General features: G+C 53.4%; 1 protein-coding gene and 1 long non-coding RNA gene across 5 annotated transcripts in view; both read right to left on the bottom strand.

Moving 5' to 3' along the window:
• The window catches only part of SPECC1 (sperm antigen with calponin homology and coiled-coil domains 1), a 107,349-nt gene that overhangs the window by 31,205 nt on the left and 52,851 nt on the right, over positions 1-23,293 (bottom strand). For all 3 annotated transcript variants that reach the window (XM_080982846.1, XM_080982845.1, XM_080982847.1), the window contains 6 exons: positions 18,667-20,189; positions 15,225-15,432; positions 14,206-14,279; positions 13,349-13,530; positions 2,837-2,982; positions 1,414-1,514 (listed from right to left, as the gene is read on the bottom strand). In XM_080982846.1, the coding sequence (XP_080838972.1) occupies positions 1,414-1,514; positions 2,837-2,982; positions 13,349-13,530; positions 14,206-14,279; positions 15,225-15,432; positions 18,667-20,189 (2,234 nt within the window). The remainder of the gene's footprint in view (positions 1-1,413; positions 1,515-2,836; positions 2,983-13,348; positions 13,531-14,205; positions 14,280-15,224; positions 15,433-18,666; positions 20,190-23,293) is intronic.
• LOC308464163 lies at positions 6,292-11,604 on the bottom strand. 2 transcript variants are annotated; one of them, XR_013979908.1, is made up of 3 exons: positions 9,863-11,604; positions 9,421-9,669; positions 6,292-8,326 (listed from the first exon to the last, which is right to left on the bottom strand). It is a non-coding gene; the product is annotated as an uncharacterized lncRNA (long non-coding RNA). The 2 variants fall into 2 exon arrangements; XR_013979907.1 differs by having other exon boundaries at positions 9,421-11,604.

Below are 23,293 nucleotides of genomic sequence, written 5' to 3'. Positions count from 1 at the left end.
TTGCAGCTTCCTGGGGCTGCCTCTGCAAAAAAACGCAGCCCCAAAACTGGGCGGTGGAACCCGCTCGAATGGAGCACCTGTCTTGGGTGAGGTGGAAGGGAGTCTCCCCTCCTGCTTCCATTGTTTCATAAATTACCAGTTCCTCCAGATGCATCCCTGCTGGCTCACTCTGGAAAGTGCCACCCTAAGCTGGTTGTTATATCACCCCAGGTGCTCAGGGATGGGCGGACGATTCCCGAAGAGGGAGAGAGGAGGGTGTGCCTCTGCATGATCACCTGAGGATGAGCAGTTAGTAAAGAAAGAACAGAAACACGGAGGGCAGGGAGAACACAGAGTGTCTGCAGGAGGACAGCGAACATTCAGCACCGATTTTAATCGCGTGTCAGGAGAAGCAGGGCAAAGGGCCGCAGCCCAGCAGTGGAGCATTTGAGTTAGATGAAGACAGGGCCGCAGGTTCGATCCCCGGCTACTCTGGGCAAGGGCTGGGAAATAGACTCCCTGTCGGAAACCCTGGGAAGCTGCTGCCAGTCAGTGCAGGCAATACTGAGCTGGACGGATCAATGGTATAAGGCAGCTTCCTGGGGTCCGATTAATCTTTCCCTTCCATCTCAGCTAAAGCTAAAGAAACTCTGCTAAAGTTTAACTCAGAACCAGGAGGACGGGGATCTCGCTTAATTTTTTTAGGGGAAGCGACACAACTCGGGGTCCGCCTGCCCCAATACATCACGGCATTTATCTGCCTGAGTCCGTACAAAACTCGATTGAAGAAACAAACCCGAAGGAGCAGCGAAGGAAGGCAAACGTTCAAAACTTTTTAAAAAGTTTTAAAAGTGGGAGGATTTTCGAAAAAGGTCAGATTGGAAATAGATTTGGAGTTGAAAACTGAACCCATGTCCCCACGGCATTTCGGGGAGTTGGACTAGATGACTCTTCGGGTCCCTTTTGAACGGAGGGGACTTTGGCTTTGGCCTGGCTCTCTCTTCCCGACTCCTGCATATCTCTCTGCACGCGCCCCAAGGCTTTGGCCCCTGCCCTCCCCATCACCGCCCACGCCCTCAGCATTTATTGTTTATTAGGGCTCTCGGGAGCAGGGTGGGGGGAGATCAAAATCAGATCGTTGTTATTATTTTGAAGACGGCCCCAAAAGTGACCTCCGCTGCTGGATTCCGAGAGGCGGTCAGAAGGGGGGGGGCTTTTCGCTGGGGCCCACCAAGGGCTTCGCTTTGATCTGCCGGTATTTGGTGCCTTTGCAGAAAAGAAACAAACAGATCCATTTCCCCTTCCTGGTGGCGACGTGCTGAACCTCCCCCCCCCCCATCTCTCTCTTCCCCTGCCATAAAAGGCTCCCTGAAGTCCGTCCAGCACCCAAATACCACTTCCGCAAAGGAAGGGAGGGGGCTGCTTCTTCCGTACCTGGATGGGCGAGACGGCAGCAGCCGGAGCTGTCCTGGTGGGAATGCCGCTGAGGGGGCTCCGGGAGACCTTGTGGACAGGAACGCTTTGCCCCGGACCACCTGCGAGGGAAGAGAAAGCAGCTGGTTGGTCTTTGTGGAAGGGAAGAGGAACAGGCTGGTGGATTGGGCCAAAAGGGGACCCGCCAAGTCCAGCATCCGGTACTCATTGTGGCTGACGAGGTGCTGGTGTTGGTAGCTGCCATCACTGATGGCAAGTGAGGTCTAATGGAGAGTGAGGGCAGTGTGACATAAATGGCTGCAGGAAGAGCCTGGCTGCTGGATCAGGCCAAAGGAGGCCCCTTCTGGGCCAGCATCCAGCTCTCACGGTGGCTAACTGGATTTGGCTGCACGCTGCCGTCACTGATGGCAAGTGAAGTCAAATGGAGAGTGAGGGCAGCAAGGTATAAATGGACGCCGGATATAAAGCAGGCCCAAGAGGGCCAATCTAGGCCAGCATCCTGCCCTCAATGTGGCCAACTAGGTGCCAGCTAGGCCTAGGGCTACATGCTGCCATCACTGGTGGTAAGTGAGGTCTAATGGAAGGAAGTGTGTTATAAATGGCTGGAGGAAGAGTCTGGCTGCTGGGTCAGGCCGAACGAGGCCTATCTGGGTCAGCATCCTGTCCTCACACAGGCCAACTAGGTGCCCCAATGGGCAGCCTGTAAGCAGGACCTGAGTTCAAATAGCGCTCTGCCTGCTTGTGATTCCCAATTAGTGGTATTCAGGGGCATATTCAGGGGCGTTCAGTGGCTAGTAGCCATCCACAGCCTTATCCTTAGGCGTGGATTTGCCCAACCCCTTTTAAATCCACCCCGAAAGCCCTGTAAAGCCCGACTGCAGGATTCCCAGAGGCAACTGGCTGTCCCCTGTTGGAAGCAGGCAAGCTGGTCTGATCCAGCAGCACTCCTTGATTTCAGTCTAAAACGTAAGGTTTGACTCGGCGTATATAGGAAGGGTTGCAGCTCAGCAGCAGAGCATCTGTTGGCATGGAGGCCCCGGGTTCCATCTATGGCATCGAAACAGCCGGGCTGCTGGATCAGGCCAAAGGGGGCCCCTCTAGCCCAGCACCCTGTTTTCCCAGTGGCCAACCAGATGCCCATTATGGGAAGCCCACGAGCAGGATTTTAGCGCAACTGCAGGAGTCTCCCCTCCCGATTAGCCCTGCATTTTAAAATCGCCATTTTGAACTGTTTTAAAATTCTGCTTTGCTGCATGCATAGCGCTGCACAGAGCCCTGACATGTCAAGAGATGGTGCATGTATAAAGGCATCTACAAACAAATCCAAACGGGAAATAGGAATGAAAGCTGGGTGGGGCACAAGAAGACATTTTGTCAGAGAAATAAGAGACCCTCAGCTCCGTGGCGTTTTGGGGTTTTTTACCTGGGCACCCCAAGTCGAACGACTTGATCAACGATTTGACGGTAGCCAGGGACTCGGGGGGCGTCGGCGACGCGCGGCTGACGGAGACCCCCTGCCAGCGGCTGGTGGGATCCGCCTCGACTGCGTCCATCACCTCGATGGTTGGCCTGGAAGGAAGAGATGAGAGGGAGATGAGAGGGAGGAATCCTCTCGATCTGCTGGAGTCCCTGAGCGGAAACCCTGGTGGGGTGGGTGTGAAAGAGCACAGGCCCTGGGATTTTGCCTGCGTTTCGTCTGCATTTTAACCTCCTTCCCGCCTCCTGGAATCATCGAGTTGTACAGTTGGAAGGGTCCCCCAAAGGTCATCCAGCCCAACCCCCTCACAATCCTGAAACGATGTGGGGAAACAAATGTGCAGCTGTCTTTAGAAAACTGCACGTCTCTGGATTTTGTGATGCAGTTCTTCAAATGGAACAAAATGGGGTAATGTGGAGAACCTTTGGTCCTCCAGATCTTGCTGAACTAGAACTCCCATTACTGACATGTGTGTCCGGGCGAAAACAGCATACAAAAATGCATTACGTGAGGGGGGAATTGCTTGCAAAAACAAAAAGTGTCTATATTGGGAGAAATATTCCCTAAAAACGAAGAAGGGTTTTCATGAGGATTTGGAAAACAACAAACAGCAAATGGGTGCAGGAGTGTGGCAGAATGAGCTGAAGAAGGAGAAAAGACAGAGACCGAAATTGACAAGATTGACCCATCCTTATACCAACAGCGACCCACTGACAAAGATAATGTAAAAGCAATGCAGAATAATGAGGAGAGAGATAAAGTAAAAGCGCTATAAAATAATGACAAGGGTGACAGAAATAATGTAAAAGCACTGTCAAATAACGTTAAGGAGGACAGAGATAATGCAAAAGCTCAATATTATCATCATTTCTAGCTGCATTTCCCCCCCAGCTTTATAATTTGCTGCCGGCAAACGGAACATCGACTGCCAAAGCAGGATTGAAGAGCCACAGTCTACCTGCTTGAAATGCAATGGCAGAGAGTTCTAAAGGTTAGGAGGTGCCCGATTCCCACACTGTGGAGAACGGACTTCCTGATAAGAGGGCATCTGCAACTAGATCATGCATGACAGGTGGCCGTCCAACCTCTGCTGGAAAACTTCCAAGGAAGGAGAGACCACCACCTTCCAAGGGAGACCGTTCCACTGTTGAACAGCTCTTACTGTCAGAAAGTTCTTCCTGCTGTTGAGTCAGAACTCCTTTCTTGTCACTTGGGCTTGGGTCCTCCCCTCCAAAGCGAGAAAAGAAGATTGCTCCATATTCCAAGCGACAGCCCTTGAGATATCGGAAGGTGTATTTCACGCTATTTTCTAAGAGGTGCAGCTGTTCTGTCCCCTGTTCCCCAAACAACTTATCTAGGCTTAACATAATGAGAAGTATAATTCTTATGGTACCCCTTGAAAACCAACAAACTTAAGGTCTTTTGGAGTGGTCAGTTTTTGAGACTCGTGGCTGCAGCGGTTGCTTTCCCATTAATAACGTTTTTAAATGTGACTCGCCACCTGCGATGCAATTTATGTGGATGCAGGAAAGGGGATATGATGACAACAGGCACACGAGACGGATGAAAGACCATCAGATTCTGCGCTGAATGAGCTTCTCTTTTCTCCTCCGAGCCTCGTGAGATCCCTTCTCTCTCTTTCCCTCCCCCTGGCACCCAGTCCATTCCCAAACAGCTGCGTGGCTTTGGCTGGGCTATTAATAGGCACTGAATACTTTGGGGTGGGGTGGGGAGGTGTACGTGGAGGGGGTTCTCTCCCCCCCCTTTTGGCATCCCAGCCTTGTCTCTGCAGCACGAGAGCCCCTGGGAAGCGGGGGCAATGAACGGCAGGCCGAGGTGGGGGGGCCTTGCTCACAGCTCAATGGAGGCACTGTCTGCGGGTGAACAGCACCTGACCTGCCCCTTGCCAAATGCCCGGATTTTGTGCCAAAGCGATGGGGAGAGCAGCGAGAGGGGCAAAAAGTCCCCTGGGGACTGATCGCCCCAGTCCTTGCCTGATCCAATACAGGGTGCGGAAAGAACAGAGTTTAGGAACAAGGGACATCCGCTAGGATTTTTTCAGTTTCGCTTTATAGCAGATTGGAGTGGCGTGCTTCCAGCTCCTGCGTATGAGGGGCAGCAGCTGGGCTGTTTTTTTTTAACAGGGCACAAAAGGCCAAGCAGAGGTCGGATTCTGCAGGAGGGCAGCGGAGCAGGGGAATGAGGACGGGGGGTTCCAGCCAGCCTTCTGGCGGTTCCCTCGCTGTGAGAAGCCAAGTTACAGGGAACCAAGCAGAGGGCCTTCTCGGTGGTGGCACCCGCCCTGTGGAACGCCCTCCCACTAGATGTCAAAGAGAACAACAACTACCAGACTTTTAGAAGACATCTGAAGGCAGCCCTGTTTAGGGAACCATTTAATGTTTAATAGGTTACTGTATTTTAATATTCTGTTGGAAGCCGCCCAGAGTGGCTGGCGAAACCCAGCCAGATGGGCGGGGTATAAATAAAATACTATTATTATTATTATTGTTGTTGTTGTTGTTGTTGTTGTTGTTGTTGTTGTTGTTGTTATATTTGCCCCTTGGGGCTGTGCACCCGACCAGAGGAGAAAAGGGGCTTGGGGGCCACAATGGCACGGGGTTTGCTCAGGTGGGGAATGACAGAATTGTACCGTTGGAAGGGACCCAATGGATAATCCAGCCCGACTCCCTGTGATGATAATATGAGGACAAAGTTGTTTTTAAGCATTTCCCGAGGAGGCGGGCAGCTAAACACCAATCTGCTGAAACGGCCTTTGCTTTTCCAGACGTTTTGGACTCCATTTCCCACCAACCCCAGCTGGCACAGCCCTGTTTCGGACGACACCTCCCATCACCCCCAGCCCAAGTGGCCATGTCTGGACCTGGGGCAGGTAGGAGTTGTGGACCAAAATATCTGGAGCTCATCAGGTTGGAGACCCCAAAACCCTTCTACTGGGTTCGAAGGGCTACTGGGCATGAATGCACAGGTGGCTATTCCATATGCATACTGCAAAAAAAGAGCAGGCGCTCACACAGAACAGAAGCTTTTCTCCAGCAGATGTGACAAAAAGCCTGTCTATTCCAGGACCCAGTTTCGCCCAGTGCCTCCTGGAAAACACACAGACATGGGACTTGGAGGCAAGGCCTGCCTCTCTCACCATTGCTCCCCAGCCAATGGTCTTCAGAGGTAGACTGCCTTGGGAGCTGGAGGCTTCACGTAAACAGCGGTACAGCCTTACCGCGCAGCTAGCCAGCATCACGTGTGTGGATGCGCTCGCCAGGTAGAAATCTACACACGCACACACATGGGAGATCCGCTGTGATCACATCTATGTTTAAGGAAGGCGCAGCAGGTATTTTAAACCGACAAAGGTATAGAGAGAAGAGGCGGAGAAGGGCACCTGGCTGCCAGTCGCAGATTTATTTGCAGTTTTGTACACGTTTGTTGAAATATTAGTCTCCCTCCCTCTCTTACACACAGACATACATACACGTGGCTCAGCAAATTGTCGCCGTTACCGGTTCAAGCATGTTTACAAGTATGGAAGTCAAGCGGTCCGATCGCAGAGCATTCCCGAATTGCACACCAGTGTCTGCAGGTGGGATCTGCCCCATGGCGAATGCACTTGTGGGTTTCCCCACCACCCATGAGAGGAGGTTGTGGGCCTCCAGGCTTGACCTCAGTGCTTCTGATTGAGCGAAGTGTCTGAAGTTCGTATGTGTGGCACAATCTCAGCAGAGTCCTGCTGGGATTCCAGTGTTCCTCTGCACCCCAATGCCTTCTGCAAAACTACGCAAGGGCACGAGGGGTGCGAGGCTGGAAGTTTCCCTCCCCTTGCTGTTATTGATCTGGAGTGTTTGCAACCCGCTCCTCAGCCCGAAAGCTGAGTGGCTTACATACAGACAATCAAGTTGAGAGATGAGTCCCTGCCTGCAGGCGCACGGTCGTGGCACAAAAGGAAAATGTGACGGGAAGAGAAGAGGAAAGAAGAAGCGAATCTTCAAGTTAAACGGCACTTCTTAAAAGAAACCAGCTGGAAGGGAATTTCACAACATTCTACCTCCCGGGGACTTGTGAGAGGGGCTACAATGACAAGGCGGCGGGAGGAAACAAGCCAAGGACCCCTGGGAGGGGAAAGTAACGAGAGAAGACACTGTTCATCCATGCTCTTTCTTGCATCTCTGGGGCTGGAGGGCTAAATGGCTCCGATCCAGATTTGGCTCAGAGGCTGGCCGCGGCTGACCCTCAAAGTCTACTTGTGCAAATTTCTCAGCAACTGTTCTGCAAGAACGCAGAGACAGGACATTTCAGGATGAGCGTCGGTCATGCCACAGATTTCCCCTGAGTAAAGATTCTGAGGAATAAAATAAAAACAAAACGTGGATTTCTGATTGCCTTCACAAGGGATAGATGGAACCACCCTTTTGCCGGCTCTGTAGAGAGGACTCCCTGCAGGGTCGTGGGGTCCAGGAATCCACCAGCTTGGCCCTTTTGGTCTGGGGGGAAAAAGGAGCCATTTCCCGGGCTGAAACGCCAGCGACGCAAGCCCAACGTTTTAAAAGCGTTCTTGTAATCCAAAAGGGTGGCTTCAAGTTGGAGAGACCCACAGCTTCCCCCCTGCAAGTCAGAATTCAAGCAGCTTCCAAGTTTGCAAAGGGGGGAGACGTGGGGGCGCAGGAAGACGGCTCTGTAGTGCAGCTACTGAGGGCACCCTCGCTTGACCCTCACTGCCCTCTGCCCTTTCTTCTTTCCTGTCTTCAGATCTCAGGAAAAGCAGCAGCAAGTGGTACGCAGAACGTAGGCTGCAGAACAGCAAATGGGTTTCTGGGTTTCAAGTCGTGCACTGCCACCTAGTGGCTGGTCCCTGTCGTTGGACATTGAGGAAGCATCCAGGCAGGTGAAGATGGCCGGGTGATGGATGGGCAACACTCAGCCCCACCGGACGGACATTTGCTCCGTGCTCCGTGTGGACAGTTGCCGTGGCAAACCCGGAACAAAGAGGTACGTGCGGCGGCAGGTCGTTCTCAGCGGAGAACCTCAAGTGTGCAGATTAGCAGCTCTTTCCTGTGTCCGGAGCTGGGTCGTTTTAAAAACCTCGACGCATCAGAATGCAAAACTGGGGGCCTGCAGCAACCCCGAAACTTCAGCTTTCTCACATATTGCTTTCACGTAGCCTTCAGGGAGAATAAATCTCCCCCTCAAAAAGTTAGGTTTCGGAGAGGGAAAAAAGACAGAGAACACGTAGGAATGACAGTCTGGAGAAAACGCCAGGAAAATCATTTTGTTGTAAGTGCTCAGATGTTTCTTTCCCGGTTTAAAACCCCGTATTCTTCACCCACGTTTTCAAGGAGGAGCTGTTACATGTGGCGGTCCTGAGCCCCTGGGCTGGGCGGTGTGTTTCATCCAGGGCCCGGCTAATTGACTGGGATCAGAGATCTGTGGAAAGAGAAAGGGAGACCAAAGGTGGGCTTTAAGGGATGCTGACAGGAGGCGGAGTCTAAAAAAATGGATGAATTGAAACCCCCCCCACCTGAAATGTATACTGAGCCAGGCCACTGGAGCATCAAGCTCACGCAGCGTTGCCTCCATCCAGGATGAGCTGCCAGTGGACTCCCTCCTTCCACCAGCCCCAGCCAGCATGCCCAGTGGTCAGGGATGATGGGAACTGGAGTCCAACAATGTCCAGAAGGCCCATGCATTCCGCGTCCAGCTCCCATTGTCCCTGACCCTGTTGCCTGACGGGAACTGGGAGTCGCATGTGGCAAGGGGAACCCTTCTCCAGGCGACCAGGCTGGGAAGTGCTTGCAAACTGGAGGGGGGTGGTCTTCATCCCACAGCCCCTTTTCAGACCATTCATGGGAAATCAGAGGCAGACGGGAGCAACGATTTGCTGCTGTTGACTAAGGACTTTGATCTTTGCAAGGCAGCCCTGAGACCCATTTTTCACATGAGGGAGGAGTAGTTGTATGGATTGCTGAGACAGAATACACTCAACCTCCCTCCCTGAATTTCGAACAATTTTTCTTATTGTCAGCTTCTTGGCCCTCTTTAGAAAGGTTCTCATTGCCTCCTACAATGGTCAAGACTCCTGCCAAAATAAGGTCCTTTGACTCTGCCCAGAGTTTTTTGTACTATTATCTGTTGGTGTTTAAAGGCCTAAATGACTCAGGCCCCAAATATCTTGATAGACAGCCTCTTTCCCTACAGACAGAGGGAAAGGCGCTCATGGTAGTTCCTCCACCCTCAGCGAGGCCTTCTCTGGGATGGCCCCCAAGCTGGGGAACTCCTTCCCCACAGAGGTGCTGCCTGGCCCCTTCACTGCACAGCCTTTGGGGAATGCCGAAGACACGCCTCTTTTGCTCTGGCTATTGACACGTGAAGTGTCACCTTATTTTTATGGCTGCGAGTTGTTTTAAATTTCTTTTAAGGCACCCCTGGGCCTTCGGGTGAAAGTGACATGATAAATAAATTAATAATAGTAAATCATAACCCACACCTCTGTTGAACCCAATCACGCCTGCAAAACAAACCTCTTCTCCGCTCCAGGCAGGCTCCTCTGAAACTGTGATCAAGAGGGAGACGGGGGGGGGGGGTGTTAAACAAGGGGGCTCCCCTCCCCGCCCCCCCATTTTTGGGAGCGACCGTTAAAAGCGAGAGCCCGGCAGCCTTCTCAAGCCTCTGCAAGATGGGACAGCCGCGACACACACGGAACGGGACGTGAGGGGGAGACACCAGCGGACGAGGGGGCTTAGTACACACACAGAGCGCAAAGCTGGACTCTAGAAGAGAGAAAGGGAGGTTAAAAAAGCCACGAAAGCAAACAAACGGAAATAAAATTGTTAAAGCACAATGCAGCCTTCGGGGCATGTGCAAAGAGCAAAAACAAATGTGGGAAGGAAGAGGGTTGTTAGGGCTGGGAGCAGGCGTGAGGGGTGGGTTTTTTGCCCTTTGCACCGCCAGAGAACCTCTTACCTTCAGTTCAGGTGTGCTTTGGAGACCTCAGGGGGTTTGCGCTCTGTATCCTCTCCGGGAACGAAAGGGAATGTGAGAGTGAAAGTGGCGGAGAGAAAGGGGGGCTTGTGTTGTTGTGGGAAAGAAGTCGGAAGGAAGTCAAAGGACAGGCACTCCAAGGAAGGGCAGGCGGTTTGCTGCCTGGGGCGAAGGGCACAATGATGGCACCCCCAAAGAGAGGCCAACAGGAGTGGCAGCTCAGTTTTACCCTGACGCTGGTGGCAAGACAGCGTCCTCCACTGCCCTTGAGGTGTTGGAGGCTAGTTTTGGGGGGCCAGGACAGGCTGTGTAGACTGAGGACCTCAACTTTCCTTTACAAAAAGAAAAAGCAAGCTACTAGTCCTTATGGATGGGCAGAAATATTCTTGAAAGCACGCAAAGGGGGTCAGAGGAAAGAAGGTTCAGAACCTTGATACCTCTCTTCACTCCATAATTATGCGAATTGTGCAAAATAAATTATGCAAATTTGCACTGCCAAGTCCGGCCGCAGAGCTGAAGTTTCCTTGGCTTTAAGAGGTCTCGCTGTATCGCTATCTGCGGAGGACAAATAACTGTCCCCTCCAACACATGCCCAGAGATGCAGTAGGCTGATCTGCCCCACAAGTTTGTGGGGTGGGCAGACCCACTGCAACGCGTAATGAATAATGTTACGGACTAAAAAAAGTCGGCAGAATCAGGGTGGTTGCTGGCTGCTTGGCGGTTCCACGGCGCAATCGAATTTGCGATACGACAAGGAAGCTGGACAGAGGCGGGGAAAAGGGGGAGAACACCGAGCGAAACAGACAAGAGAGGCAGGTTGATAAAGCGAGACTCCTTCAACAGAAAACACGCCCTTTGGGAGAACCAGGTGAGGCTTGAGGGGTTATTTTTAGAGATAGTTCCTCATCTCATGTTTTCCATATCGTGGACCCAGGAGGAAAACAGCCGTCTGCATCTCCTGACCTGGAAACACTGAAGAAGGAGCAGGTCTGAACAGGAGTGCATCCAATGGACAGACACATCACATTTCCGTTGTGTGTGCATATCTGTGCGTGTGTGAAAGGGCAACAGATTGCTTGCAGCTGCGGTTTTCTGCTTAGCAGTGACCCCTGCATTGCAGGGGGTTGGATTCGATGACCCTTTGGGTTCCTTCGAACGCTGCAATTCTATGACTCTAAGACCTGCTGGATCAGGCCAAAGGCCCAGGCCAGGGTCTCTCAAACTTGGGTCATCGGCTGTGGTTGGACTACAACTCCCATCATCCCTAGCCAGCCGGACCTGTGGTCAGGGATGATGGGAGTTGTGGTCCCACAACAGGCGGGGGACCAAAGTTTGAGAAACCCTGGCCTACACCAACTGCAGCAAACAAGGGCTGAAGGCCGCAGCCCTCATTTGTGGGGGCTCTTCAGAAACCTGCAATCAAGGATAGACTGCCTCTGATCCTGGAAGTTCCACGCAGCCAATCAGGCCAAGCCGCTACTGAAAAGACCTCACCTGTCAGGTCCCCTTGCAACGCACCCCCCACCTCAATAACACGTTTGAATGAAATGTAGCTGACTCCCAAGGTAGAAAAGAGGTAAGTCTCTCTCTTTCGCACACACACTCTAAAAAACGTCAGTTGCCAACATTCTGCCACGTGCTGGTGTGACCAAGAAATCGCAGCTGGAAGCGCCACTGAGAACTGAAGATAAACCTGTCCTTCAGATCAACTGAAGATAAACCTTCACCAGAGACACACACCCCCACGGGTTCCCTTAGGGACAAGTTCCCCTTCACGCCAGCAAAGCAAGAGGGTCCTCTGCTGACCCCCGGCTGCTGTTCGCTCTTCAAATTAACCAAATGAACAACCTTAAAAAAATGTGTTCCTGCAGGAAACGGAAGTTCGTCCTCAGGGTGTTTTGTATACCGGAAACCCTTGCTCACTTTTGCACGCATCCCAGTCGCCATGCCGACGGGCATTTTGCTTGCATATGCGGGACGGGAGGAACAAGTGGGACCGGATCATGAACAGGGTGAGACCCTCTGGACTGTGGAGCCCGTCAAACCACGGTTTAGTGTGAGGCGCATGAGAAGGAACAAGACGAAACGAGCTGGAGGGACAGTGATTGGTGGGAAACCTTTCTTTGCGTATCAGCTGAGCAGCCGCAACAAGCCTCTGGCTCACGAGAGCCCAAAGAGAATGTCCTCTTTGGGGGTCCAGGGAGGGTCTCCTCGTGGGCCAGAAAGGCAGCGGGGCTTTGCAGAGACTGCTCAGGGGCGAGGAAGTGGCAGTGGTCAATGTGCCACCCTGCCTGTCGGCTGCTGGGCAGGAAGGCTGAGCGGCCTCAACAAAGCCCTCTTCGGGCTCTGGAGAGGGTCTCCTCGCGAGCCAGGACTCTCCAGGGTGCTCCTCATTTTGGGGTCCCACTGCCAGGCTCCCGGCAGCCCCATGTAAATGGGGAGTTGCCTGTATAGTTCACAAACAGTTCCTGGTTGGGACGACACGGGGAAGTGCGGTTCATTAAAAGCAGAAATTTCTACATTCCTTCTCTTGGCCACGTGGGAGGCAGAAGGATGTGAAGAGAAGAAAAAGGGAGTGTGGAAGGGTATTGTTAGGAGAATCTGCTTACTCAGAGTGTTTGTGCAGGAAAAACTCAGCCTTGGGCCAGTTTGATAGAGAGCGGGCACCCTGTTCTTGCTGCCGAAGCAGGCATCCAGCCCTGGCAGATGTGCTTTTCCCTATGAGAACGAGACTTAATTTCTAAAAAGGTAAAGCACCCCTAGACGGTTAAATCCAGACAAAGGTGACCATGGGGTTGTGGTGCTCATCTCACTTTCAGATCGAGGGAGCCGGCGTTTGTCCGCAGACAGCTTTCCGGGTCATGTGGCCAGCAGGACTAAATGGCCTCTGGCACAACGGGACACCATGACGGAAACCAGAGCACACAGACACTCCATTTACCTTCCCGCCACAGCAGCGGTACCTATTTATCTACTTGCACTGGTATGCTTTCGAACTGCTGGGACAGAGTAACGGGAGCTCACTCCGTTGCAGGGATTCGAACCTCCGACCTTCCGATCGGCAAGACCAAGAGGCTCAGTGATTCAGACCTTAGCGCCACCTGCATCCCTTCATTTCTGCGCATGGGCAAAGCAAAGCTCATGTAATTTACAGGCCCGGGAAGTCTACCTTCATTCTGTGTGAGTAAAAGCTGCCCTGAACATCCCCAACTGGTACTGTTCACTGAAGTAAATTCAGAGCGTTGTTGGCCAAAGGGAAAGGCGATTCTCAAAGGGCCCCGGATGACATGCGATACACGGAAGACAGGCTCTTTGCTTACAAAAATAAAACAGGAAATGCAACGGAACCTGCTTGGGAAAGGGGACACACAGAGAAAGAATGCGAAGGCATGGACAGCGAAGGGAGTGCAAACTTCCCTGGGTGCCTGCGACCCCTACAAAGAGCCACTGGCCCCATGCCCCACGCACCTTGTGCTCCCGCCCTGGGCCTCATCCAGCTCCTTCTGCAGCCGGGCACTCTTCTCCTCCTCCTCCAGCAGCCGACGCTTCACCGTCCGCAGCTCCTGCTGGGCCTCGCACTTGATGTCGTTGGCCACGACCACCGCCGTCTGCAGGTCGGCTTGGAAGCGGCGCCACTCGGCCGTGTCCTCCTGGAGACGGAGGGGAAGAGGGAGGGGAGAGGAGAGGAAACAAGAGTTTGAGACTCGCCCGACAAAAGCGGCCAGCACCACAGGGGGGGCGGAGGGCGGTTGGCATCGGTTCTCGTGGACGCCGGCACAACAAGGCAGTCACTCTCACTTTGCGTGGGAGGGAGGCTGCAGAAGGACACCCTCCCCCGGGTTTGGAGCCTCTTCCCAGGCTTAGATTGTAAGCTCCTTCGGGCAGAGACCCTCCTTTTACTTATTCATTTAATGACATTCAAACACCGCTTGATTCTTTTTTTAAAAAAAGCCTCAAAGGGGTTTGAAAAAGATAAAGCATTAAAATCGAGACAAATTCACCGCCCGACTTTAAAACATACAAAAGTTAAAACGCTAAAACAGATTAAAACTATGTTGACTTTCGTTTGGACAGGCTTGTTGAAACAGAAGTGTTTTTAGCAAGTGCTAAGTTTCGGAAATGCGACAGCCGTATTGGTGACACCTGAGTGTGTTCTAAAGCTGGAGGCTTTTAACCAGAGATCGGATGGACACCTGTCGGGATTCCAGACCTCGTGGTTCTGAGTGAGGGGTCCTTCCCAGCCCCACCTGGGGATGCTGTCAAGGACTGAACTCGGAACCTTCTGCACGCAAGGCAGGTGTCCTGCCACCAAGCTCCCTTCTCACCTTCATCTGCTTGTTCAGGGTCTTCAGCTGCCTTTCCAAATCCGTCTTCTGGACTTCCATTTTCAGTAGATTACCTGGGAACAGGGAAGGTAGGAAGAGTCTACTGAGATAGGACAGAGAGGGAGGGCACCGAAGACACTGCCAAGGTAACACAGGGAAGTGACCTTATCTCGAGCCAGACCTCCTGGCCCATTTAACTCAATATAATCAACACACACTGACGCAGATTTCTGCTCCCCAAACGGCTTGCAGTTATACCCTTCTTCAGAGTCCAAACACTAAAAAACTTGCTGATGCCCAGAACACCTTTGGCAGCATAACCCTACATTTACTCAAAAGTTGAGTCTTACTGTATACAGTGGGGCTTACTCCCCAATTAAGTGATCGTAGCCCTAACCTAGATAATTTGCTTCTGTCCCGGCTTGCAAAACAGCTTCGCCAGCAGGTGGCGATCTCACATGCAGGCTGGCCCCAATTCAGCTATCATCTTATTATTTTATTGCCTTTATATCCCACTATTTTTCTCCAATGAGCTCAAGACGGTGTGTGCATTGTTCTCCCTCTCCTCTTATAACCCTCCGCAACAACCCTGTGAGGTAGGCCTGGGCTGAGAGGTGCAGTGACTGGCCCAGAGTCACACCCACTGAGCTTCATGTTCAAGAGAGAAATTAAACCCTGGTTGCCCTAGTCTGACATTCTGACCACTACACCACCACCGGCTCTTTTTGGACCCTGTTTCTGCCCCTGCAAAAGGCTTCTGCCCCCCCCCCATTCATCTTATCAGATATTTGTCGCTTGCGACAGCAGCCTGACGACATCCTTCACTTGTTGTTGCAGAGAGAGAAAGGCATGCTGTGCCTCCCCCCTGCTTCCTTCCCAAATAGGCTGCACTAAATTGAAAATTATTTCTTTATTGGAGGGCGGGAATCTCAAGCAATCCCTGCCAACTCCATAACCTGCTTGCAATTTCTCTCTACATACTGTCCTAAATCCTCCCCCCCCTCCTTGGTTCCACCTACTCTCCAAGTCGCTGATGATCTGGTTGTCGTGCAGTTTGAGCGCCCGGTGTTGCTCCACCTGGTCTTCCAGCTCAAAGATGGTCTCCTTCAGGTTCTTGAACTCGGCCTCGTTCTCCGACGTCTTCTCCTGGAGCTTGAGGTTGGTTCGGCTGAGCTGGTCCGCCTGACGGTCGCAGGTCTCCTTCAGCTGAGCGCGCTCCTTCTCAGTCTGAATGGAGGGAGAGAAAAGGGTAAGAAATCGAACCAGGATCCCTGTATCGCAGGGGGCTGGACTAGATGACCCTTTGGATCGCTTCCAACTCTACAATTCTTCAATTCTATTATTGCACTGTGTGAAGCTAAGATGCCACCAATAAGTGCAGGTGGAGAGCACATGGTGCTGAATTCCCCAGAGACCACCAGCTTCCATTTAAATAAAAAAAATTAATTGAAAAGGACCATATCTGTGATGCCTGTCCCAATAAACTGGGTTTGCTGTCTTATTTGGGGAGTCTAGCCACCTCCGGCTGCTCCTGGACAGGGAAGGATAGCCTGGCTGCAATAATCTATTGCAACGCCAGAACTCATGGGCATCCAATGAAGGTGAATGTTGGAAGATTTGAGACAGATAAAAGGAAGTTCTTCGCTCATTGCAGGAGACGAACCTCTGGAGGAGTGTGACATACAGAAACAGGACTGTCAGGAACCAGGCTGTGTTAGCGGAGCTGCAAAATCGTTTCCATGCCCTCACCTTGGACGCTGATTCTGGGCCAGCAAGTTGCCAACCTCAGAAGACCATGTGGAAGAGATTTGTGGCGAGGAGAGGGGACAGAGGCAGCCGTGTACAGAGGGAACAGGATGTCCCGGGAGGTGTGCTGTCTTCTCACAATGAGAGAAAGAAGTTGCCAAGCCTTATAAAGCCCACTGACCACAACCCCGTCCTCCTGATTCATGTGGGCACCAACGATACTGCCAGACACAGCCTTCAAGGTGTTGGAAGGGACCATGGGGCTCTGGGCAGGTAACTGAAGGGCCCTGGGATGCAGGCGGTCTTTCCAACGCTCCTTTCTGTCAAAGGCTGTGTCCCAGGAAGAGCGGGGGAAATACCGGAAGTCGTCAGGAAGGGCTTGGCTTCTTGGATCGTGGTCTCCGCTTCCTTGAAGAAGGAGTTCTGGCAAGAGATGGGCTTGCACCTCACAACGGTTGGCAATAATGTGCTTGCTAAGAGTCTCGCAAACGTGATCAGGAGAGCTTTGAACTAAATCCAGAGGAGGAGGCAGACAATATAACAGATGACAGGAGAAAACCCAGTTCTGGGGATAATAGCATTACTGAGAAGACCCACAGAAGACAATGGGTCCACCGGTTTCAACTCTGAGAAGAATGTAGGTGGTGACAACCCCAAATCTAAGTGGAAGGAAAGGATGAAACTTAGGATGTCTGTGGGGTTTTTTTTTAAAAAATCTTTCAGCAGTAAAACTCCAGTTAAATGATTTTTAAATAGGCATCAGCTTCTCTGCAGATTTCCACACAGCCCAGCAACCACCCCACTCCTTTCCACTTGCTACGGTCATCGCCAGCCTCGGCCAAAAACACACCTAGAGTTTCCACTTCTCTATAAATCAGGTGGTGACTTTTGGCAGGGTATCCTGGCTCCCCCCGTCCCGGCAAAAGTTCTTCCCACAGGCCGCTCCCTAATTGTGGGAGGTGGGGTTTCCAAGCAGGGCAGCAGCGAAGGTTAATTGCAGGCTTGGGTTACGAGTGCGAGACTCGCCAAGAGAATTAACATGCACTCATCCATTGTGTTTCCCCCCCTTTCCCTGAGCACAGCGAGAGCACCTGGTCTCTCTCGGAAAAAAAACAAACCACCAAGCTGCTAATGAGGTCCATCTGTCTGGGGCAGGAGGGGGGAAAGTGCTGAAGGGCTGGACCAGGAAGGAGGAAATTGCTGCAATTGTGGTGAAAGGGGTCATTCAGCTAAATGTCCAAACGGATGCAGTTCTGCAGGGAAGGGAGCTTGTGACTGTGTGTTGCCCAGATTTTGGATGTACAGGAGAGGCTTCGGACTCAATCAGATCGCTGGTCGGCCTGTGTCCGTGTTGTTTGTACCAGGAGTGGCTAACTCATGGCTCTCTGGGTGCTGTTGGACTGTGGAACTCCCTCCCACAGGAGGCAGTGATGGCAACCAGCTTGGATGGCATTAAGAGAGGAAGGGGTGAATTCATGGAGGTTCAGGGCTTCTGCCTCCATAATCAGGCAGTCTGGAATATCAGTAGCTGGGAACCACAGGAGGGCAGAGGGCTCTTGGGCTTGCCACAGGCATCTGGTTGGGCATGAAGCTCTTAATCTCAGGGCTGTCAGTTCAAGCCCCATGTTGGGCAAAATATTCCTGCATTGCAGAGGGTTGGACTAGATGATCCTTGGGTACCTTCTAACTCTACGATTCTATTATTCTATTTAACTGAATCAAAACAGTGAAGATTCTACGAGCTGCCAGGGGGAAAGGGAGATACCAAACAGAGCCGTTTTGCTCACGGCTCCACAAAGAGGGAGAGAACAGAGAGTGGCTACTTCACAGCAAACGCCCTGTGGGGAAACTGCCTCACAAGTATATAATACAGGGCAAGAGGGACCAAACTACACGCGCTGTCCAGAACTTTGCATATTCAGGGAGCAGGGAACCAGAGTCCTTCCTTCCTTTCCCGGTTAGCATCAGTGCAGCTGACCTCTTGCAAACGGTGCAAATCCGCTACGAGAAAATGGGGTCCAGCTACGTAGCGGAGACAAACTCCAGAAAGCAACAGATCTAGGCCCTCTGAGAGAGCAGAAATCTCTATGCACATGAGCTATGAAAGCCAGTATGCTGAGCGGTCTGGACCTAACAGGGTCTGAGGGAAGGAGCACCCAAAAGGTGATTCAGCCAACTTCTTCACTCCTGCAAAGAAGCAAGTTAGAAAGGAAGGTTTCTGTGACCCTCCAGGGCACGGTGCCTAGGAAGACCTTACCTGATTACAAGATTTTGATGCTTCTAGAATTTTGTTTCGATGGCTGAAAATATTGTGCTTTTATCGTATATTTCATTTGCATTCTTGCATATAAATGCTGCTCGCTGGCTTCAGGAGCCTTGGGGTTGAGGCAGCATGTAGATAAACCGTATGGACTCCCAGAGCTGGAAGGGACCTCGAGATTCATCTAGACCAACCCCCCTGCAATGCAAGAATCCTGTCCACATCAACATCCCTGGGTGGGCTCAAACCACCAACCTTCAGGTGCAACAGCCAGGGCACCGACCCAACGCAAGAACAGCCCAGCAGGTTGTTGTCACTAGGTCTCTCACAACGGCCAGCCAGAAGCCTCTGGGAAGCAGCCCTGGCGTTGCTTCGCAGCAGCCGCCATTTAGGGATAGACTGCCGCTGCATCTGGAGGCTCCGCTGAGCTCTCCCCACTCCCCAGCAATCCTTACCTTGGCCAGCTGCCCTTGCAGAGTCTTCACCTCGCTGTGCGCCTTCAGCAGCTCCTGCCTGAGCTCCGTGCAGGCCAGCTCCAGCTGGTCCCTCTCCCCGCGGGCTCCCTTCAGCATCTCCTGCATGGCGCCGGGGTCCCCGCCCCGCCCAACGGTGTCCATGTCCGCCGCCTTCTGCTTGGCGCTGTCCAGCTGGGCTCGGAGCGAGCTGTTTTCGATCCTCAGCCCCTCCAGGGCCACCTTGCAGTCCTCCAGGGCCCTGGCCAGGCCAGCTGCGCCCTGTCTCTCCGCCTCCAGCAGGCCGCCCAGCCGCTCGGCCTCCTCCCGCAGGCCCCGGGTGGCCGCCTGGGCTTCCTGGTGCTCCCTCTCCAGGCCGCGCAAACTGCTGGTCAGCTGCTGCTGGATGTTCAGCAGCTTCTCCCGCTCAAACTGGGCCTTCTCCTGCAGCTCCCCGCACCGCTGCTCCAGCTCCTGGATGGTCTTGGCCTTGCCGTCGTCGCCGGCCGGCCGCTCCTGCAGCAGGGCCGCCAGCTTCTCGTTCTCCTGGCCCAGCTGCTCGGCTCTCTCGCGGTGCTGCCGGAAGGAGCCCTCCAGCAGGGCCTTCTCCTCGGCCAGCCGCTCGTTCTCGGCCGTCAGCTCCTGCACAACCTGCTGCTGGTCGGAGAGCTCCTGGAGCGTGGCCTGCAACTCCTCGGCCGTGCAGTGGTGGTTCTCTTCCATCCTCTGGATCCGCTCTGTCAGCGAGGCCACCGAGAGGTCGCTGGCGTTGTTGGGGGAGCTCCCGGCGGGGGAGTCCTGCGGGGCCTGGGAGGGGTGGCTCCCCGACGACGGGGGCCTGGAGGGCGCCTCCGCGATGTGCTCGAAGTCCGAGGCGTCTGGGGACAGGGACGCCTTGGTGACGTCGCTGCTGGACGACCCCGAGTTCCGCAGGGGGGCCGTGCCCCCGTTGGCCCGGGGGTTCCCGGGGGGCTGCGTGGGGCTGCCGAAGCTCGACTCCTGCGTGGTGGGGGTTGCCAGGCTGCTTCCACAGCCCCCGCTGCTGCTCAGGGTGTCTGACAGCGGCGACTGCTCCAGGCGGCTGAGCTTCTCTCTCAAGAGGCGGTTCTCCTCCCCGAGGCTCAGCAGCTCCCTCTGGAAAGCCCGGTTCTGGTCCTGGAGGGTGCGGACCAGGGGCTCCGCCTCGGCTGGCGACACCCCTGCGGGGTGGTCCAGCTCGCAGTGCACCCATTCCCGGTCCTGGTGCTTCTTCAGCTCGCTCCGCAGCTTGGTGATCTCCGAGTCCTTTGCCTTGGCCTCGGCCAGCAGCTCCTTGACCTGCGACTCCAGCGTGGCCTTATCGCCGGCGTCCCCCTCATTCTTGCACTTGGGAGCCGGGCGCGAGTGCTTGGTGGGCGTTGGCGCCCCGGAGGAAGTGGGGCTGGGCTGAGCCTTCCTGGGTCTCAGGGCCGCCTTGTCTCTGCCCGGGGCAGTCGACAGCTCCCGAGGGGCTGGGATCCCGGTGCGCTTCGCCGACGGGATGGAACCTGGGAGAGCAGGAAGAGAAAAGCAGTTAACGCCTGGAGTGTAAGGGCTTGATGGGAAATCAGCAACCAGGATTCGAACACAGGGCCGCACCCTCCCCCCTTCAGTCTCCGGCAACTGGGATTCCGAAGCATTGCTGCCTCCAATAGCGATGGCAGAGCACAGCTAGCAGCCATCGATAGCCCTCTCCTCCTCCATGAATTTGTCCCGTCCTCTTTTAAAGGCCATCACTGCCTCCAGTGGGAGGGAGTTCCACAGTTTAACTACACACTAGGTGCAGAATGACTTTAGTGCAGCCGGTGTGGTTAAAGCACAGGACCTGGGAGACCAGCGTTCAAATCCCCTCTCGACCATGAAGCTCCATTGGGTGACCTGGGGCCGGTCGCCATCTCTCAGCCTGACCTACCTCACAGGGTTGTTGTGAGGGTGAAATGGGGAAGAAGAGAACCATGTACATACACCACCTTGAGCTCGATGGAAGTACAAGGTGGCATGCAAATGTAATAAACAAACAACAAAACAATTCCCTCTGCCCTGAATCTCCCAGCGATCAGCTTCTTTGTATGCCCACAAATTCTTATATTCTCTTATGTTGTCTTAAAGCCATCCAAGTTGGGGACCACCACTGCTTCCTGTGGCAGGGAGTTCCATAGTTTAACTGTGCACTGGAATATGAGTTCTAGTTTTAAGAGAGAGGGAGAAACACTTTTGGCTATCTCCGTCTGGGCATAGTTTTATCCACTGACTTGCCCTCACCTACTCCCTTCCCTGGCTCTCGCCCCAACCTCCACCTGCTCACTACAGCAATTGTGAGCGCGAACTCTCCGGGGGGGGGGGAGGCGGCAGCGGGCCAACGCTTCCACTGGGGGAGCGAAGCCTGGCGGAACAAAAGCTCCGTTTGAGGCGGGTGCCATTTCCCTCCACCCCAGAGATGACCTTCAGAGGGAGCCTGCCCGCCTCTCGCTGCCGGAAAGGCCCCAGGCACCCTGCGTGGAATGCAAGGGCAGGCTGCGACCCGGAGAGATCCCAAGCTGCGCTCTCTTGCCAGGAACTGCGAGGAGGAGGGAAAGATCCGGCCAAAAGGAAACAGAGAGCGAGCCTCCCAGGCAGTTCCCCAACAAGGCGCCCCCCCCCCCCCCCCAGATCTGAAAAGCCAAGTGCTGAGAATCGACTGGGACAGGAACACACTCGATTCTGCCGCCACCTCCCCGAAAAATCCCAGCGAAAAGAGGGGAAGAGTTTATATTTTATAGAGAGCACTCTTAAAGTGTACACTGTTCTAAGAGCACAAGAAAAGGCTGCTGTATCAGGCCAGTAGCCCACCTAAGTCCAGCACCGTGTTTGCACAGTGGCCAAGCCCAATGCCTCTCTTCTGGGGAGCCTGCAAGCAGAATTCGAGTACAAGAGGCCTCTCCCCTCCAGCAACAGGGATTCAGAAGTGATGCTGATGCTCCTCTGATAGTGGAGGCAGAGCACAGCCATTCTGGCTACCAACCATCAGTAGCCCTTTCTTTCTCTGTGACTTGGCCCCGTCCTCATTTGAAGCCACCCAATATGGTGGCCACCCCTGCCTTCTGGGGGAGCAAGTGCCGTAAGTTTAAATATGTCGCCTCTTGCTCACTTTCTCTCTGGACTAAAAAGTCCCAAACCTTATTTCACTCACCAGAGTGGTGCATGCTCTGGTTATCTCCCTCCTGGACTACTGCCATGCGCTCTACGTGGGGCTACCGTTGAAGGTGACCCAGAAACTGCAACTAATCCAGAATGCATCAGCTAGACTGGTGACTGGGAGCGGCCGCCGAGACCACATAACACCGGTCTTGAAAGACCTACATTGGCTCCCAGTACGTTTCCGAGCACAATTCAAAGTGTTGGTGTTGACCTTTAAAGCCCTAAACGGACTCGGTCCTGTATACCTGAAGGAGCGTCTCCACCCCCATCGTTCAGCCCGGACACTGAGGTCCAGCGCTGAAGGCCTTCTGGCAGTTCCCTCGTTGCGAGAAGTCAAGTTACAGGGAACCAGGCAGAGGGCCTTCTCGGTAGTGGCACCCGCCCAGTGGAACACCCTCCCACCAGATGTCAAAGAGAACAACAACTACCAGACTTTTAGAAGACATCTGAAGGCAGCCCTGTTTAGGGAAGCTTTTAATGTTTGCTGCATTACGGTATTTTAATACTTTGTTGGAAGCCTCCCAAAGTGACTGGGGAAGCCCAGCCAGATGGGCGGGATATAAATAATAAATTATTATTATTATTATTATTGAGTCACTGTCAAGGGTTCTCTAGCTGTGATGATTATATTGCGGAGGGTTGGACTAGATGACTGCTGGGGTGCCTTCCAACTCTATGATTCCATGTTTCTCTTTCTCTCCCCCCCCCCCAAATGCAGAAAGGGGACAACAAGCACCATCTGCATCGCACAAGGGTTGGGCTAGATGACCGCTAGGGGTCCCCTGCCAACACTACAATTCTATGGTTCTATGAAACATAAGAGATTTCCTCTTCGGATTTCTATTCCTTCTCCTCACCGTTTTCTGATTTCAAGGAGCAGTGTTTTATGATGCATTTTGCATACATTGCTGAAATGTAAAAAGGGGGGGAAATGTGTGTTATGTGTAAATAAATAAGCAAACAACGACAGAGAGCAAGTGAGAGAGCGAGCTGTTTTCCTCCTTGCATTAATTAGGTGGCTGCGTGCACCTGGCTTTTCCCAAACAAACAAAGAACCAGCCAAGAACACAGAGCACCACCACTTGCTCCCCCCCCCAATCCGTTTTGGACAAGTGTGGATGGAAATCCTTTCAGCCTGGAGGTGGCAAAGGAATTCCTGGCTTGGCAAGGGGGAGCAGAACGGCTTGGCAGCAGATCGGGGTCCAGCTCCAACCAGCCGGCCCTCCATGATCTCATCCGGGGAAACGTCTGCCCAACCTGCTCCAGGCCAGTCGCTCCCTCTTGAAGGCCCCCAGCTTCCTCCTGCCATATTTGATGGGGCCGGGAGGAAATCTGGCTTTGCCCAAACCCCCAGGGACGTTTGTTCATCGGCCTGAGTCATCCGTTCCTGTCTGTGGCTCTCGTGAGGGTCCCGGGCAGTTGCCAAACTCCAAGT

This window comes from Podarcis pityusensis (genome assembly GCF_964106645.2).
Source record: "Podarcis pityusensis genome assembly, chromosome: 15".
In the NCBI taxonomy this organism is placed as follows: domain Eukaryota; kingdom Metazoa; phylum Chordata; class Lepidosauria; order Squamata; family Lacertidae; genus Podarcis; species Podarcis pityusensis.
The sequence above is the reverse complement of the archived record's forward strand: the minus strand, read 5'-3'. Positions and strand labels throughout refer to the sequence as shown.